This window comes from Castanea sativa, chromosome 5 (genome assembly GCF_040712315.1).
Source record: "Castanea sativa cultivar Marrone di Chiusa Pesio chromosome 5, ASM4071231v1".
Classification (NCBI taxonomy): Eukaryota; Viridiplantae; Streptophyta; class Magnoliopsida; order Fagales; family Fagaceae; genus Castanea; species Castanea sativa.
In genome coordinates, this window is record NC_134017.1 from 14,874,457 (window position 1) to 14,893,050 (window position 18,594).

At 34.1% G+C, this 18,594-nt stretch overlaps 2 protein-coding genes across 3 annotated transcripts; one reads left to right on the forward strand and one right to left on the reverse strand.

Moving 5' to 3' along the window:
* The first annotated feature begins 7,779 nt into the window (after window positions 1–7,779).
* LOC142636385 (GDSL esterase/lipase APG) lies at window positions 7,780–11,027 on the forward strand. Its single transcript, XM_075810594.1, has 5 exons — window positions 7,780–8,115; window positions 8,917–9,047; window positions 9,156–9,389; window positions 10,226–10,481; window positions 10,606–11,027. Exons 1-5 carry the CDS (start codon window positions 7,866–7,868, stop codon window positions 10,797–10,799), a joined length of 1,065 nt encoding a protein of 354 aa, XP_075666709.1. The 5' UTR covers window positions 7,780–7,865; the 3' UTR covers window positions 10,800–11,027.
* A 108-nt stretch (window positions 11,028–11,135) lies between these two features.
* On the reverse strand, window positions 11,136–15,939 carry LOC142636384 (polyadenylate-binding protein 6-like). 2 transcript variants are annotated; one of them, XM_075810593.1, is made up of 8 exons: window positions 15,552–15,939; window positions 14,143–14,452; window positions 13,132–13,391; window positions 12,701–12,997; window positions 12,356–12,612; window positions 12,206–12,262; window positions 11,704–11,883; window positions 11,136–11,561 (listed from the first exon to the last, which is right to left on the reverse strand). In XM_075810593.1, the coding sequence occupies exons 1-8, from the start codon at window positions 15,811–15,813 to the stop codon at window positions 11,466–11,468; spliced, it is 1,719 nt and encodes a 572-aa protein (XP_075666708.1). In that variant the 5' UTR covers window positions 15,814–15,939; the 3' UTR covers window positions 11,136–11,465. The 2 variants fall into 2 exon arrangements, with proteins under 2 accessions (XP_075666708.1, XP_075666707.1); XM_075810592.1 differs by having other exon boundaries at window positions 11,704–11,892.
* Window positions 15,940–18,594: the final 2,655 nt, after the last annotated feature.

The window sequence follows — 18,594 nt, forward strand, 5'->3', positions numbered from 1 at the left end:
TTTTTTTTTCTTTTTTTTTTTTTTTTTTTTTTAATGTGAGGCCTGGGCCTGGACCATGCCCAGAGCACTTGATTACACTAAAGGTGCACCGATTGCAATAAAGGGGTCTTTGTCCCAAAGGTTAGAGATGGATACAGCCCTCCTCTTCCTTCTTCTTCTTCTTTTTTAATGTATTATCTTTATTCATAAAAAAATTTTTAAAGTACAACATAGTCCCTAATGGTTCTAAGACTAGTACACAACTTGAATACAATTTTTTTATTTATTATAATATAAATTTGATATAATTTCAACCTAATGTTCATTACATGATATTTTTTCTTTATCATGAAGTCCAAAATACTAATTAGTTTTTGGAATAAGTAGGGTTCAAATTCTAAATCTCTAATTTAAAATTTTATCAATTAAGCTAACTTGAATAATAATGCTATGGACACAGTTTTTTTTTCTTAATAAAATTTCACAACTTCTAAGATAATCAACTGTGAGTTGTTGAGAAAGAGTACTGAGTTCATGAGTGTAGGTTGAATCCACATCAATCACTCAAAAAATGGTCGAACTCATTGTAAAAAAATGTCATGCCCGCAACATTATTGTAACTTAAATGGATTCAACTCGAGGTAGAGCCCTACTAGGCTGGTGAACCTGTGAGCTGCCCATTTTATATTTGCCACTGTCACACAATTACTAAATCGAGATCTCATTAATAAGGCAACTTGTGGGCTGAAGTAAAGACTTGAGTTCAAAAGTGGCAATGAAGGGCCTCAAAAGTGGAAAAGTGAAAAAGATTGTTGATAACCGTATAATTAAAATCTAAAATGTTTATAGTATATTTTCAAACTAATTTTTTTGGCAAAGAAAAGAAAAAAAAAATCAATATATATATAAAAGCAGAGACCTCATGCGAAAGTGCATGAGGTTCTGTCATGTGGCGCTTTGCATGAGTACTTTTTCATTTAGCCTTTCATCTCCCATCTTCTTATCAATGATTAGTTTAAGCCATAAATGTAGAAAATTTAAAGATTTGGTTCTACTCCCTTTTCCAACTTCTTGAACTCTTTCACTTTTAATTTTATTAATTTAAAAAATCAAAGGTTTTCTCTATTTAATGTTAGTTTTCATGTTCTTTTATATATTCCAATTTCACAAAATATCAAAAGGCCAAAAAAAAAGTAGGACGGGAGAGATAGAAAGACAGAGTGAGAAAATTAGTGTAAAAAAGAGTATGAAATTGGCTTTGGTTTCAAGTGCATATGATCTAAACTTCTTAACAACACTATTAAAGCTTGATACAATGCTTTAACAACATATGGGGTTTCTAAAAGGTATGTGTTTTTTTTCTTTATTTATATTTTTGGAAAGTGTTTAATTTTTGTAAGTGATTAAGGTACTCAGATGTAAGTAAAATTAAACGTGAGGTATGAAATAGTATAAGTTTATATTTCTCTATTCAATTATAGTTTTATTTTTAATCACTTGGCATGTATATTTAGTTTTGCGAATTAGAAATTATAAACCTTAAATCTTAGATGTTTAGCCTTCAAAATTTCACGTGTTTTCTTTATAAAAAAAATACTTCTAAAAACAAAAAGAAAAGGAAATAATAAAAAATTTATATTTGAATCGTCAAATATAAGAACTAAATATACATATACAATTAATCAAACAAAAAATGGCGTATAGTGGCATTTTTAGAGTCTAATTAATTATGGTTACTTATGGATATATTGTGTTACATTTTTTTTTTCATTCATTATTTTAGTGACGTATAATACATAATCGAAATTAATTTTCCAAATATTATAACACCAGTATTATAAAATAACTAATAGCGAACACACGCATCGCGTGGGACATGCACTAGTTTTAAAAATTATCGGTTGCTTTATAAATGTTGAGGTGCACCGGACTTTTTTCTAGGGTGAAAGCCTAGCCTGCCCACAACATAATAGATTCAACTGAAATAGTATGAGAAAGGTTATTTTCCAATTTTCTTATTGCAATTGATTTTTCAAATTAATCATCCACGGTCAGAGGCAGAGCTATAAAAAGATTATATATATTAGTAGAAAAAATTTGAAATTGATGGGTTTAAAATTTTTATTTTTGATCCTCAAAATTGAAAGTTGACTCAAAAAAATCCAAAAATTTAGAGTGACCACCTAACCCATATCTAGGGTTGATACTTGTAGCCGCCTTCCAAAAAAAATCATTTGTACTAGAACAAATTTCTTTAAAAAATAAATAAATAAAAATCCTTTGAAAGAGAAAGCAAATGAATTGTGAGTTATGATATGCTGGTTGTTTGCTTTCTCAAAACCCAAAGTTAAAAGCTTGGGACTTTCATCAGTTTCATGATAGATATACCACCTAAAGAATCATATCAAAAAAAAAAACACACACCTAAAGAATTTTTTTTTTTTTTTTTCATCAACAAGATGATTTTAAAATTGAACTATAAAAGGATTATATATATTAGTAGAAAAAAACTCAAAATGAAAGTCGACTCAAAAAAATCCAAAAATTTAGAGTGACCACCTCACCTATATTTAGGGTTGGTACTTGTAGACGCCTTCCAAAAAAAATCATCTGTACTAATAAAATAAGAAAAATTTCTTATAAAAACCTCCTCTTAAAGAGAATGCAAATGAATTTTGAGTTATGATATGTTGGTTGTTTTCTTTCTCGAGACCCAAAGTTAACAGCTTGGGATTTCGGTCCTGTTATGTTGTTTAAACCATCTAAAGATTTTTATTTTCATCAACAAGATGATTTTACAATTGAACATCATTATCGATTTGATAATTTATATGTTTTAGTAAATTCTCAATTATAAGAATTAAATCATTGATTTAGTAAGCATGTAATGGAGTTGTCCTTAATTCAACTTTGAATTCTCAAAAAACACTCGAATCATTTTATAATTGATGATATTTATTTGTTAATAAAAACTTTTACATGTAAAATATTACAAATCATGAGAAACTACCGTTAAAAATGGAATTTCAATATTTCATTATTATAAGCACAATGTAATTTAGCATTTAGATTTTAAAAAATTGTTAATATGTTTTTGAATTATGCCTTCCAAACTAATGTGTTGACTTTCTAACACAAAATAAAATTATAATTGAAAATTTTATTTATTATGTTGATGTGATGCCAATCAATGTTATGCATGTTGCCATCAATGGAAACATCATTCATTTAATTGAAAGCTTTGAGACTCAACCTATGATCTTAAACGGTTTAACCCGTATTGCCAATGGATAAGAACAAAGGACCCATACACAACACAATTGGATCCAAGTCTATTAAATGATGCATGTATTGGGTGTACAAAGTGTGGTTATCCCCCTAGACTTGATTCATCAACATTCAGGTCATATATCTAAAATTTTCCTAAACTTTGTTCTTTTTTTTAAATGTTTACACCGATGCATCTTTAGGTATAAGGGAAAGGGGTGATTTGAATCCTAAGCATCTTATTTCAAAATATCAAAGTGTGTCTATCAATTGATTTGCAAGGCTCTTAGCAAGAATGATTTCTATTTCTATTTTCTACTAAGTTAGTTAAAGAAGAAGTTAAAAGAAAATTTTGGGAAGAGTAATTTTTTATATTAGAAAAGGGGTTTTTGTCTTTATTATTTTAATTTAATCTTCCTATGCTATATCCGTAGCCACAAAGATCAAAATTGGTGACAAATCAATGTAATGTCTCGTCTTCCTCCCCCAAATGACACTCCCACACCAACCCCCCCCCCCCCACGCGCGATCCAGTCCACGTGATAGCCCATTCTATGGGCTTGTATCAAGAATTCTACTTCAAGTAGAATTAGGAGTCAGTGAACTCCTAGGAAAGCAAAAGAACTAATCATATTTGAAATAAGAATCCATGGCTAATAGTTGAAAGACTCCTATTTGACTTGTATTGGGATTGTGGTGTGCGGCTAGGTTATATATAACTATAGTTTGTGCTGTATAAGTGTGTGCCATATATTAAGAAAGAAAAGAAAGAGGAAGCCGCACAAGAAAAAAGAGAGAGCAACCAAGAGGGAGCCGCTTAGAGAAAGAAGACAACCAAGAAAGAGAGTTGTGCGTGGTGAAGAAAATAAAAAGGAGAGAGCAAAGTGTTGCCACCTTTAAGAAAGATTATTTGTGTGTGTGAGAGCAAAGAAAAATAAGAAAGATTTTTTTCTTTAGCCTCGAGGTATACACAAGAATTATTGTAATTAATTTTACAATAGTGAAATTATTCGGAGTTTGTCCTATAGTTTTTCCCTTTAAGAAGAGAGGGTTTTTCACATTAATTTTATTGTTCTTGTGTGTGATTGTTATTTTGGATTGCTAATATTGTTGATAATATTATTTGGGATCCAACAAGTAGTATTAGAGCTAAGTTTGGAGTGGAAGCAATGGCTAGAGAAGAAGGCAAGGCTTCACAAATTGAGAAGTTTGATGGAACAGACTTTGGGTATTGGAGGATGCAGGTTGAAAATTATCTCTATAGGAAGAAATTGCATCTGCCTCTATTGGGGATGAAACCTGAAATTATGAAGTATGAAGACTGGAACCATTTTGATAAACAAGTATTGGGAGTTATTTGATTAACTCTGTCAAGATTAGTTGCGCACAATGTTGTGAATTGATGAAAACTTTGTCTAGCTTGTATGAAAAGCCATCAGCTAACAACAAGATGTATCTGATGAAAAAATTATTTAATCTGAAGAAGGTAGAAGGCACTCCTGTAGCTGCAGCATCCGAATGAGTTTAATACAATCACAAATCAATTATCCACGGTAGAAATTGAATTTGATGATAAGGTTCGTGCATTGATTCTTTTGGTTTCTTTACCAAACAGTTGGGAAGCCATGAGAGTGGCGATGAGTAATTATGTAGGGAAAAACAAACTCAAATATGATGATATTCGAGATTTGATTTTAAGTGAAGAGATTTGCAGGAGAGATGCGAATATAGACAATGCATAAGATCAAGCTTTTGTCACGAAGAACAAGAGCAGAGGTAGAAGCAGATGACCTAATAATTGAAAATTCAATGGTAGGTCACAATTAAGAGATAGATCTCAGTTCAAGGAAACAAGAGAATGCTTCCATTGTGGGAAAAATGGTCACTTAAGAAGAAATTGTTGGCATTGTAATAAGGAACCAAAAAAGGAAAATATGAAAAGAATGATAGTGAGAAAAGTACTACAGTTGTTGTGATTGCTGAGGATGTTATGGTGCTCTTTATTGAAGAGCAAAAGTGTGAGCATGTTGCTAATAATGATGTTAAGTGGGTTGTTGATTCTATAGCACCCCATCATATTATCCCTACGAAGGAGTTATTTACTATGTATAAAGCAAGAGACTTTGGTACAATGAAGATGGATTTTCTAGTTACTCAAAAATGGAGGGAATTGGTGATGTGTGCATTGAAACCAATATTGGTAGCAATATGATGTTGAAGGATGTGCGACATATTCCAAATTTAAGGATGAATGTGTTTTCTACATTGGCTATGGATCAAGCGGGTTATTGTAACTACCTTGGTAATGGAAGATGAAAACTTACGAAAGAGCCATTGGTTGTTGCAAGAGGACATGCATGTTGTGGTATGTACAAGACTCGTGTGAAGATTTGTAAGAAGAAGTTCAATGAGATTATAAATTTTGAGAAAACTCCAAAGATGAGTGTTGGGATTAATGATGTTGAAACCAAGAGGGTGAAATTCTCATTGCCTAATAGTGCTTCAGAAGAGGAAGTGGTAGGTGATGAAGAATTTGAAGATGTTAAGGCTACATGGGATGATGATGAAGTGAAAGACCTTGGAGGTCTTGAGCAGGGGGAGCACTATCTTCCACTAGAGATTGATGAACCTCACGAGAAGAGGACTACTGGAGAACATCAAATTGTTAACTTCAAGAATAATTGGGCTTCTAATGAGGGGGAGCCAAGTGATTGGATTAAAGAAATCCAAGATAAGATTAATTCATTGAGAATGAAAGGTATTCATGTTGATGAGGTGTTCTCAGTGCTGGTGAAAATAATGAAGAAGGTCAAGCTTAAAGTCGGCTTGACCAACATGGATTCAAACTGAAGAGCTAGATTGAAAATCTCCTTCCTCAATGGGCTGGAAGGGGAGATTGTTGTGGGTCCAGCCCATGTGATAGCTCATTCTATGGGCTTGTATCAAGAATTCTACTTCAAGTAGAATCCGGAGTCAATGAACTCCTAGGAAAGCAAAAGAACTAATCCTATGTAAAATAAGAATCCATGGCTAATAGTTGAAAGACTCCTTTATTTGACTTGTATTGGGATTGTGGTGTGCGGCTAGGTTATATATAAATATAGTTTGTGTTGAATAAGTGTGTGTTGTATATTGAGAAAGAAAAGAAAGAGGAAGTCGCACAAGAAAAAAGAGAGAGCAGCCAAGAGGGAGCCACTTAGAGAAAGAAGACAACCAAGAAAGAGAGTTGTGCGTGGAGAAGAAAATAAAAAGGAGAGAGCAAAGTGTTGCCACTTTTGATAAAGATAATTTGTGTGTGAAAGCAAAGAAAAATAAGAAATTTTTTTTTCTTTAGCTGTAAGGCATACATAAGAATTATTGTAATTGATTTGATAATAGTGAAATTATTCGGAGTTTGTCTCGGGGTTTTTCCTTTCAAGAAGAAAAGGTTTCCACGTAAATTTTTGTGTTCTTATGTGCGATTGTTATTTTGAATTGCTAATATTGTTGATAATTTTATTTGGGACCCAACAAATTCAGTAGTTACAGAAAAGGGATTCAAATGCTAGAAAATTCAGTATTTATAGGAAATGGACTCAAATGCTAGATATCTTTACTTAAAAATGCTAAGGGATGTTAGTTGAACTATAAAACTCTCAGTAACCTGTTATTAATATCTATTATTAATATTTGAAATTGGTATTTTTCCTTTTGTCTCTTTTCTCTTTGGGTAGCCCGAGGGTAATCCTAATTAAACAAGTTTGTAAGCTATAAGACAAAAGTGTAGCTGTGGAAGCTATATATATAAACCACAAAGGCAGCTATGGAAGCTTTGATCTGAAAAAATTGTAGCTATGATTGGTCCATCTGTGACCATGGTTGAAAGTCCATCTCAGCAGAAAGAACAACAAAAAATAATAATTACAGTCCCTTTCAATCCCACATCACAAATTACTTTTAACTCCTCTTCTGTCAAGGTTCAAGGTCTTCAAATTCTTGATGTGGCCAAGTTTTAATCTACATTAATTTCACATTCCAAAATTACTGAGCTTGAGGATTCACATTGATTCTCTTGATTTTCTACATCTTCAACAATTCTTCAGGTCAAAATTTTCCCAACTATCATTGAAAAAATTACATAGATATTCAATCTTACCAATATTGCATAATTTCACATCTTTCATTTAAGAATACTGTTAATTAGTATTAGGGCCACCTATACCCTACACTTCAAACCAGTAGTCACCAATCAGCTGGTTTTGTAACTGCAACCACCGAAATAACTCTAGCAGATGCAACTTTCTGGTGCCTTTAAACTCATAATGCCACCAACTATCTTCCCAACTACCTTTGCCTTAATGAAGAAGACGAACTCATTATTTGTGATTTTTCCTAACGTGTGAGCTACAGAGAAAAATCTTAATGCATGTCCACACAACAAAGAACAAATGAATAATAAAAAATTTGGAGGTAAGTCACATCCATCAAGAAAAGTTAAGCCACTCGAGACTTCTCATTTAATGACTATTAATTCAACTTCCATCCTCTTTCTTCAAGACCAACTTCAATGGGGTCCGTTTCATACTTCATATAAGGTTCAAGTCTCAGCTCAAAGCCTCAGAACACCATTGTTATGAAAGATGAATACCCACTTCAGAAGTGCACTGCTTTTGTTGGTCTCATTTGCACTAGCAAGATTCGGAAATGGGCAAGAATCAAGTGCTCTTGTACCAGCAATTATAACTTTTGGTGACTCTGCGGTGGATGTGGGGAACAATGACTATCTACCCACTCTTTTCAAGGCCAATTACCCTCCATATGGGAGAGACTTTGTCAATCACCAGCCTACTGGCAGGTTTTGCAATGGCAAACTTGCCACTGATATAACTGGTAAGTAGACAGCATCAATACTAGAGTGGCTGCATAGGGATCATAACAGAGTAATGAATCAAATTTGTGAATCCATTAAAGTGGCTTTCATTGGTTTTTTACTTCGTTACCAATTATATATATTTTTACCGCTTTGATTATATTGTTTTTTGATTTGATAGAATAAATGTGTTTTATGCTCCATTTGTTTTGCAATAAAAAATTTTTAGTAAAATATTTTCAAGTGTTTGATGTAGCTTGTAAAATTCTTCAATGCAAACCACCAAAGCCACCAGTGACCGGACCGATGGCTCTGGTGACTGAATTGCCTGTGCCAGAGGTCTAACACCAGTGGCTCTGATGATCAGACCAGCTCCACCGACTGCCTAGCCAACCAACCGGTGGCCTAGTCACCAAATGGAGGAAGAGTCACAGTGTGATTTTGTAAAACGTTTTACCAAATTTTTAAAAGTAAAACATTTTATAAAGGATTTTACGGTTAACGAAAAATGTTTTCAAGTTTAACTAAATTTTACAATGAAAAAGACGTGTAAAATGTTGAAAATTTTAGTGTGTAAAACACTTTACAACGAAATAAAGGGAATGTCTGATTTCTGTTTGCATTATTTGTGTGGAATAATAATTTGTTTAGTTAATTCACTTATCCGCTGCATAATTTATTGGAATCTAAATAAGAATTTTCAACTGGAATATAAGCAATTAGAACACATGGCGGTCAAATTCAGTTTTTTTATAAAAAATTTATGTCCTTTTAATAATATAAATAAGCTTTAATCTTTACTCGAATCTTACATTTTGCAGCTGAAACTCTGGGTTTTACGACTTATGCTCCAGCATATCTTAGCCCACAAGCATCAGGAAAGAACCTACTAATTGGAGCTAACTTTGCTTCAGCTGCCTCTGGTTATGATGAAAAAGCTGCCCTCATTAGTGTACAGAATTTCATCTTATGCTAGTCTTTTCGCAGTCTCAAATTAGTGAACTTGATTTGATTAGAAGAATTGATTTCTTTATACAAATGAAATTTTGGTTTGTGGCAGCATGCAATCCCATTGTCTCAGCAGTTGGAATACTACAAGGAATACCAAACCAAGCTAGCAAAGGTGGCTGGTAGTACGAAAGCAGCAACCATAATCAAGGAAGCAATATATATTTTGAGTGCTGGTAATAGTGACTTTCTTCAGAATTATTATGTCAATCCTTTGGTTAACAAAGTCTACACTCCAGATCAGTATTCCAACTTCCTTGTTGGTGCATTCACAAGCTTTGTTAAGGTACATCATTGTGGTTACTAAATTTCACGTTTTGCACTAAATTAATTAGACTGAAAATATGTGCCTCAAATGCCATGTTTAGTCGTTAAGTGTTGAATAAACAGTTGGGTGCACAGTTTTTTAATCTCATTGAACCGGATCTTTTAACAAAATTCAATAGCAGAGTAAACTCCGGTTGAACCAACCAATTCAACAGAACCAGCGCAGTTTGGACCAATGTTTTTGTTTGAAAAAAATGTAGAAATTGCATGTATCAGTATTTGAACTTTAGTACAAAGTGAAAGGGTACAATTAGCTGACATGCATGTTGGAAAGCGAATATTTTTTTTATCATTGAATAATTAGGAGATTTAAACTCTAGATGTCTGTATGAAAACACCAAGAACTGCTAGTTTACCAATAAGGCACTTAGCAAATTTAAAATGATTAGATATATTTTGAAATTTATATGGCACATATTAATAAAATAAATAAATTATTATTATTATTGTGATAACTAATGTATTCAGTCTCTAAGAGCAAAAATATATATATATATATATATATATATTTAAAACGGTGTGTGTGAATATATTAATGAAAATCATATAATTCATTGTGGCCCCTTTATGTACTCAACATGATTAAATATGAAATTTCAAAATTATTTGTTTGTTTACCTAATTATGGATTTTCTTTTACTCAAAAAAATTATGGTTATGCTCAAGGAGTAATTATAATTTTAATGATTTTTTTAATGCTTTATTGTTCTCTAACTTTCTTATATAAGTTGTGAAAAATATGCTTGAAAATTATATAATTCCCCTAGATAATTACTTGGCTATGATTAAAAATAGGAATTGTATGGCCTGGGAGCCAGAAAACTTGGGGTGACTTCACTCCCTCCTTTGGGTTGCCTTCCTGCTGCCATCACCTTATTTGGATTCCATGATAATGGGTGCGTCTCTAGGATCAACACTGATGCCCAAGCATTTAATAAGAAGATCAACTCAGCTGCAACAAGTCTCAAAAAGCAACTTCCTGGTCTTAAGATAGTTATCTTTGACATTTATAAGCCACTCTATGATCTTATTCGATCTCCATCCAAATTTGGTAAGCAACATGCTTTTTTTAACTGATTACCGATTAGGAAGCCTCTGTCTGAGGAATTAAAACTTGGGTTACTTTTAAGCGTTTTAATCGTAATCATCTTTCACTATTTTTATCTTTTTTGTAGGTTTTGCTGAAGCAAGGAGAGGCTGCTGTGGTACAGGGACCGTAGAGACAACATCATTGTTGTGCAATCCAAAGTCAATAGGGACTTGTTCTAATGCAACTCAGTATGTGTTTTGGGACAGTGTCCATCCTTCTCAGGCTGCTAATCAGGTCCTTGCTGATGCATTGATTTCCCAAGGCATCTCCCTCATCTGATGGTGATACTGATATATGCTATTTTTTTATTATTATGTAAGAAGACCAATACCGTGCTATTCAGCTACTTTCATGGAAAGGTTGCAACAGCTGTAATAGTAAACTTATAGCTGAGACATTTATTGTCTCTCATAGCATACTCCATCCATAAATTATGCAGTTTGTTTGTAATAGATTTTGCCTTCTTGGGCTTATTTCTATCCAAAAAGTGACATTTTACATGAATAATAGCAGAGTTAAGGAAAATAAAAGGCCAAAATAAAGTATCATACTTTGCTTACCATGCAAACAAAAATGAAAATGTAGTATTGTATTAGACAGAATATATTTGGCTAAGAAAGAGAGGAAAAAAGATGGAAACCATGCTTCGTTCATCAGGCAAGCCATATGAGACTTCAATTTTCGGTTTCAATACCTCAATTTGTCTTCACAAAAAACTAATCACAAAAGATGGAAAAGAAAAACGGCAGCAGGGTCAGAATAGGTTTGTATGTTCTAAGATATATGACAATACTGACAAATCCGCTGCCGGTCCATTGTCAGTAGAGCAAAAAACAAAACGCCTTCTGATGAGAACTTGAGAAGAGACTAGTGAACTTGTTAGATTTGTCCAAGGCCAGATTAGTATTTCAAGAAACAAAATGCCTTCTGTGATGATTCTATCATTCATTTTCCTCCAAAACTTGAACAGCCTAGAGCATTTGGAGGGTTAAGCAGCTTGGTTAGATCAGAAGAGTTGTTCTCCAACAGCATTCCCGTTATCTGTGTAGCATTTTCAGGTGTTAGAGAATCAATTCAATATCAAGCTCATCATGGTAGTAGGCATTGCCCCCAAAATATAAAGTCCTCAGAGAATGACATAAATTCTAAGACCCTCTAAGATGAAAGAATTTGAGTCACAGACCTGAAGATTCTCAGCAAGAACTTTTTCTAAGTTCCTCCTGGACTTCCCAGGTGATGTTCCTGCGGCGTGAGCTCTGCCTTTGGCACCTGCTGATCCAGTATAGGTACTTTCCCCAGGTCCACTTCGCTTGTTCCCCTTCTTTCTGAAGTCAAGTTTCTGACCTCCAGGAGTCCCATTGTTCTTCAAAAGCTGGCAGAAACGTTAGAGTAGGCATTTGTCACGGGACCATAAAAATAGAAAAACATTAAAAATTGAACAAAACAAAAGAGCCTAACAGTTCAATTTAAAAAACAAGACATCCATAGAATAAGCTAAGAAAAATATCATAAGAGTGATATAATCAGATACATGTAAGCCTTTAAAGGATCCCAAGCATTTGTTAGAGAAATAATAAATTTATGGATGGTGTGTGTTATGTGATGTCATTTACTATCAACTGAGACAGATGGTAAGTAGAGATATACGTTATTTGTTTCTGAAGAAAAAAAAAAAAAAAACATACATGCTGCTGGTAGACCTGATCCCTGGTGTTACCCCACTCTTTCTGCCCATTTGGAACCTGTAATTTCATCAGTCATGTAAGAATAACTTGAGAAACAGATAGAAATGCTCAACCCAAAATTCATGCTACAGAATAAAGAAAAATCCTTACAAAAATGGAGAAGCGGTCATGATAAGTTTGTGTCACTAGAGGATATTGTTGATAATCTTGACACATGATTGGTTGGGATAGGAGCTGGTTTGAAGAAGGGCAAGGAGGAAAGTGATAAAAGAAAGGGTGGACATTCCAGTTGTAATTATAGAAAGTTTCTGGTGAGAACTGAGCATAGTGATTTTGCAATGTCCTTATGCGATCTTCTTTTCTCTGAGCGATAGCCACATATAGAGTTTTTCCTTCCAAAGTGGTTCCTACAGAAGAAAAAAAAATCCTCAATTAAGAAAGCTACTCATCAATTACCCCTAAGTGGAAGCAGAACTTTCATTAAACAGATTTTACCATTAAGCGTATGCAGAGCTTTCATAGCATCTTCAGGATTGGAGAAACGCACAAAGCCAAACCCCTTACTAATCCCATTATCAAGGCGCATCACTTTAACTGATGTTAATTGTCCACAGGTACTAAAATGTTCTTTCAACTTGTTATCATCTACTGAGGTACTGAGGTTATTAACGAACAAGTTTGAAGCCTTCAACTGCTCATTGGTATAGTTGCACCTCTCCACGTATTCACGTTTTAGTAGTTCTTCCCTCTCGGTTTTCCTTTGAGCCCTTCCTACAAACAGATATTTTGATCCTGATTCACAAATTGATTTCACTTATCAATGAATTTTTCTTTGCATAATAATGCTCAAAACAAAGGGAAATAGAAATGAAGTTCTTCCTATCAAAAAAAGAAAAAAAGAAGAAATGAAGAAGTTCTATGTTTACCTATGAATGCACCATTCAGAGCCCCAACAGCATTTTTAGCATCTTCTGATGACTCAAAGTTGATGAAACCAAAACCTCTTGATTTACCCTGATTATCCTTCATGATGGCCACACTAGAAACCTTTCCAAACTTGGAGAACTGATCTCGAAGGAGCTCCTCTGTCGTATCTTCACTCAGATTTTTCACATACAGATTTGTGAAATTTAGTTCTTCTTGTGCTGCCATCCTCTCACTTTTCTTCATAAACTTTGACACATATCTAGAGAGAAATGAAGACAAAGGAGAAAGTATTAATTGCAAAAACATAATTATTATTATTACAAGAGACCTACAAACATAAGAAATCCATGTATCCATCCAGAGATCACATCGGAGATCAATTTTATGAAAACAAATACAAAATTAAGAATCACTTCACAGGAAAATTTAAAAGGAGTGTTCATAATTTAAATATTATCATATTGGGGAACAAACTATTGTCATATTCAACTGAGAAATGAAAAAAAAAAAAAGCACAAATTAATTTAATAAACATAGGAGGAAAAGATTTTAGGCAGAATAAGAAAGAGATATGGAAGGCCAAGAATTCCCTGCTCTGATTAACTTTGGAGAGAACATGAAAAAATTTATGCTTTTGTTTGGTTTTTTGCTTACAAAATGTGGGGATGGGGGATTTGAACCCAAGTTCTCCCCAGGGAGACAATTGGGCAATGCCATAGAATTACAAGGCTCTTGGCACAACAAGAGCTAGTTGTTTTCAAATTTTGTCCTTCAGTTTTGTCCCTCTCCATTCAAGAGCCAGATTGTAAATCAACACATTATGACCGAGACAATGCCATTTATCCAGTGACAAACAGGATAAGCACAAAAGTACTATCTCAAGGAAATCTGAGATTTCAAAATACAAAAGGACTCATCAATGTGCAAAAGTTAAAAAATATAATCAAGATAGCAAAAGAGAATAAAACAGGATAAATAACAGAGAGAGCAATATACAACAGAATACTTACAATTTCTTCTCATCAAGCACGGTATCATGGAGAGCATAAAGAGCACTCATAGCTGATTCCTCAATATCAAACTGGACAAATCCAAACCCCTTGCTCTTTCCATTTTCTTCAGCCACTTTGCAAGAAAGTATGGTCCCAAATTTGCTGAACAAGGAGTGCAACTGAAGGCTATTGATTGAAGGGGGTAGGTTTTTCACAAAGAGATTTCCATAACCAGTCTTTCTTGAAAGAGGGTCTCTTTGACACCACATTATTCTCATAGGAAATCCCTTCAGATAGGTGTGATTTAGACGGGCCAGAGCCATAGATGCTGATCAGAACAGAAGAACAAAAGTACATTGTGATATTTACTTGATGAATCAGAGGGAAAATTAATGGAAGAATCAAAGAATCTTACTGCTACTAACAATAAATTAAACACTGGAATTACACAAACCAAAGAGTGAAAGATGGAAACCCAAACACTATTGTTTGCTTGCCAAGAAAGTGAAAGAAATAAAAGAATAATAGAAAATCGAGGGTCTAGTACAGAGTATGTATCATAATTTGTAATCCTTCCCTAAAAAAGGGAAATGCTCTGCTCAACCAAGACTTAACTACTAATTGTCCAAAGGTATTCCTGGTTTAGTTTATCATTTTTAAGAAAATAAAAGCAACATAAATTGTAAGGTAACTAATTCCTTCAGCAAGCAGAGTTAGTTACTAAAATATCAAGTCCAAGAAACCAAAGGATGTGGTTGAAGAACTCAAGTAGTTACACAATACATAGTAATGCAAGAATGAAAAGGCCAAAAGAAACGTGAAGCAAACATAACTTGTTTCTCAAGAAAGATAGAGAAATACCAAAATGACCATTTGTAAACAACTTAAAGAGTTCTTCATGGTAGAAATTATAACCTAAAGAGAACAAAATAAGCAAACCCCACTTGATAAACACAAAAGCTAAAAAAAGAAAACGAGCCCTAATTTACATGAAAACTCTAGAAATTACAACCCCATTTCACAAACAAAAAGTACGCAAGTCACAATCAACCAAGAAAACTCCCCCCCCCCCCCCCAAAACCCCAAAAGTTTAAATGCACACACATATACACTTAACACAAAGACAGAGATATAAAATTATACATGCAGAGAGAGAGATACATACACGCATACACAACGCAAGAAACACACAAAATACATAAACATATACAAAAACACACACACAAAGAGACAAAGAAAAACAGAGTAAGAAAACCCAAGAAACCAGAAATACTCAAAAACCCATTTGAGAAACAAGAAAACCAAGACAAACCCAGTTCATCATTCACCAAGAAAACCCCAAAAAAACAAAGCAAGAAGCAGAAAAAGAAACATGCATACACACACTACACACAAAAAAAGAAACAGAGCGTATGTTTGTTTTATACCGTGGTAGTGATGGACGAAGTTGACGTAGGCGTAACGGAGGGACTTCTGGGACGAAATGTCACGGCAGAGACGAACGGAGGCAATGGGGCCCACGGTGGTGAACAGCTTGACAAGGTCGGACTCTGTGACTTGTGGGTCCAAGTCACCCACGTATAAAGAAGCACACTGTGAATTCACAAACCCAGGTGGTGGTTGTGAGTGTGGCTGTGGCTGTGGCTGTGGCTGTGGTTGTGGCGGAAGAGACACAGACTTGGCCGCCATTTTCTTGGGAGCTAAGTCACAAGAGCTCAGAAACAGAGGAGAGTTTTTTTTTAGAGAGAGAAAGTTTTAGAGAGAGTGGTGTTTGTTACAACCGTAATATGTGTAGTGGTACTATATGCAGTAGTAGCAGGGTTTTTTTTTTTTGTTTTTTGTTGTGGAGAGAGAGAGAGAGAGAGAGAGAGAGAGAGTGAATGAGAGATTTATATATGGGTTTGTACGGACAGTGAGCTTGATTGAGATGGGCACGGGTTGTGTGAGATTTTTTGTTTGGATACTCGCTCTGGGATTTTGACACGTGTACATTTATGATTTTGTCTGTGATTAAACTTGTCCTTTGGTGGGTAGGCTTGTTCTACTGGTAGAGTGTCTTTGTCCGTGGAGAGAAAAGAGAAAGAAAGCTTGGGAAAATGAAGGTATGACGGCATTTTGTTGTGGGTTTTTTTTTTTTTTAATTATTATTATTTAGAGATAGATATTATTGCTCTTTAATTACTGTTATAACAAAATTCTAATTTCTAACACAAATCTCTTAAATGATAAAAATTATAGGCGAAACTACAATATTGGTCCCTCAAGTTTACCATATGTGTATAATTAGTCTTTCAAGTTTGAAGCGTGCATAATTGGTCCCTCAAGTTTTTAAAATAAGCAATATAAGTCTTTTTACTAACTGTCATTAATGGTGTTACTTATGTGGCTAACGGAATAATGACTTGACATTTTATTTTAATAATATGGCATATTTTTAATTAAAAAATTACAAACTAAAATTACACGTGAACATGGTTGTCAACATCCCGATTTGAATCTTACGATTCTATGATTTTATGATCCCACCTGCCCAAAATGATCCAGATCTTTCAAGGATCTTTGCGATCGTTCAGGATTGGTAAGATCGTACAATTTTGATGATCTCAAACGACCTTAATTTCTTGTAATCTTTTTTAACTTGATAGAAGGCTCAGTTGGGCTTAAATGAAAAATAAAATCTCAATAGACCAAATTTTTTCACCCTAATGTAGAGAATATGTCAATTAGACCCAAATGAAAAATATCCCAATAGAAAGTCACATTTTGAGGTTTTTGGACTTTTTAAATGATGCTTACAAATGGATGTAGTGATGTATGGTAATTATATCAATGAATGTATAATTTATGTGATTATTTAACATACCAATGTGTATTTTTTGTTTTTTTCTCAAATAATATAGGATCTTCCAATTCACGATCCGATCCTACAATCTACAATCTACAATCCCACCTATCTCCCACGATTTTACATGGGATCCCGATTTTGACAACCTTGCATATGAGAAACATTATTTACCAAATAAAAAAACTATTTTCTGCCAATTGTAAACACCCAGCCACAGCTTTAAAAAAAAATTTAAAAAATAAAAAAACCTAGCCACGAGACAAATAAGGGGAGAGATGGAACAACAAGCCCTAGCCGCTGCAACTGCAAGCTCTTCACGCACTCATCCACATCCACAACTTGACAACGACAATGTTGTATTCATACCACAATCCCCTAACGACGACGTTTTGGACATTGCCACAACGCTCATGCTCGAAGACATGAACAGGTTTGTGCAAGGACTCGAGGACCGCGAGCAAAGTGAGGCGGAGATGAGGAAATTGAAAGAGGATCTCGACCATCGGATCCACGATCAAAAACTTGCCATCAATATCCACAACATCCCTGACCAACAATGGGAAAAATACGGTGACAATTACCACCGCCCTTGCCGTATGGCCAAGTCTTCGCCACCGTCTTCATTTTTGTCTTCGAAGGCTTGGGTTGACTCAGAGTGTTTCAGGCTATATTTCAAGGGCTTGGTGAGCGAAGAGAGGGTTAGGGGCATAATGGTAAATGTGGTTAGTGCTGGGGTTGCCATTTGTCATTCTCGAGATAATTTGATCTTAGAGGCGAGGAAGAATGTGGAAGCTTTGGTGAACGGTGTGGTGGTGAGTGGAGAAGTTGCTGAGCTTCAAGCTCTCATTGAAGCTCTCAATAAAGCTATGACCTTGGATTTGAAAAGCGTCACCTTTTTATGTGACGATTACAATTGGTGAGTGGAGGAGTGCGTGAAGAGCTTGCGTGTAATTTTAGTTTGTAATTTTTTAATTAAAAATATGCCACATCATTAAAACAAAATGCCAAGTCATTGTTCCGTTAGGCACATAAGTAACACCGTTAATGGCAGTTAGTAAAAAGACTTATATTGCTCATTTTAAAAACTTGAGGAACCAATTATGCATGCTTCAAACTTGAAGGACTAATTGCGCATACACTGGGTAAACTTAAGAGACCAATATTGTAGTTTTGCCAAAATTATACTCTTCTAAGTGTAAAAATAAAAGATGTTACTAGTTGAGTAAATTATAAAAATTATACTCTTCTAAGTACAAAAATAAAAGATGTTACTAGTTGAATAAATTATTATATTGCTTGTGGGTTATGTATTTGTGTTGTTTTGTCCACGATATTTTTACAATACTTTCATGACAAAATTTAGGTGACAGGTTATTAGTGATTGTTATGAGTGAACAAAAAAGTAATTAAAATAGTATAATCAATAATAATTAACCAACAAAAATTTGTTATAAAAATACTATGGAATTGTTGTGAACATAATACTTCTTTTCTTTTTAATCTATTACTAATTTTGGGTTAATAATGACAGGTATACAATATTTTTCACAATTTAATATAATTAAAAGTAATATTATTTTTATTTGGATGACACTCTTTATACACAACTCACAAATGGTCATACT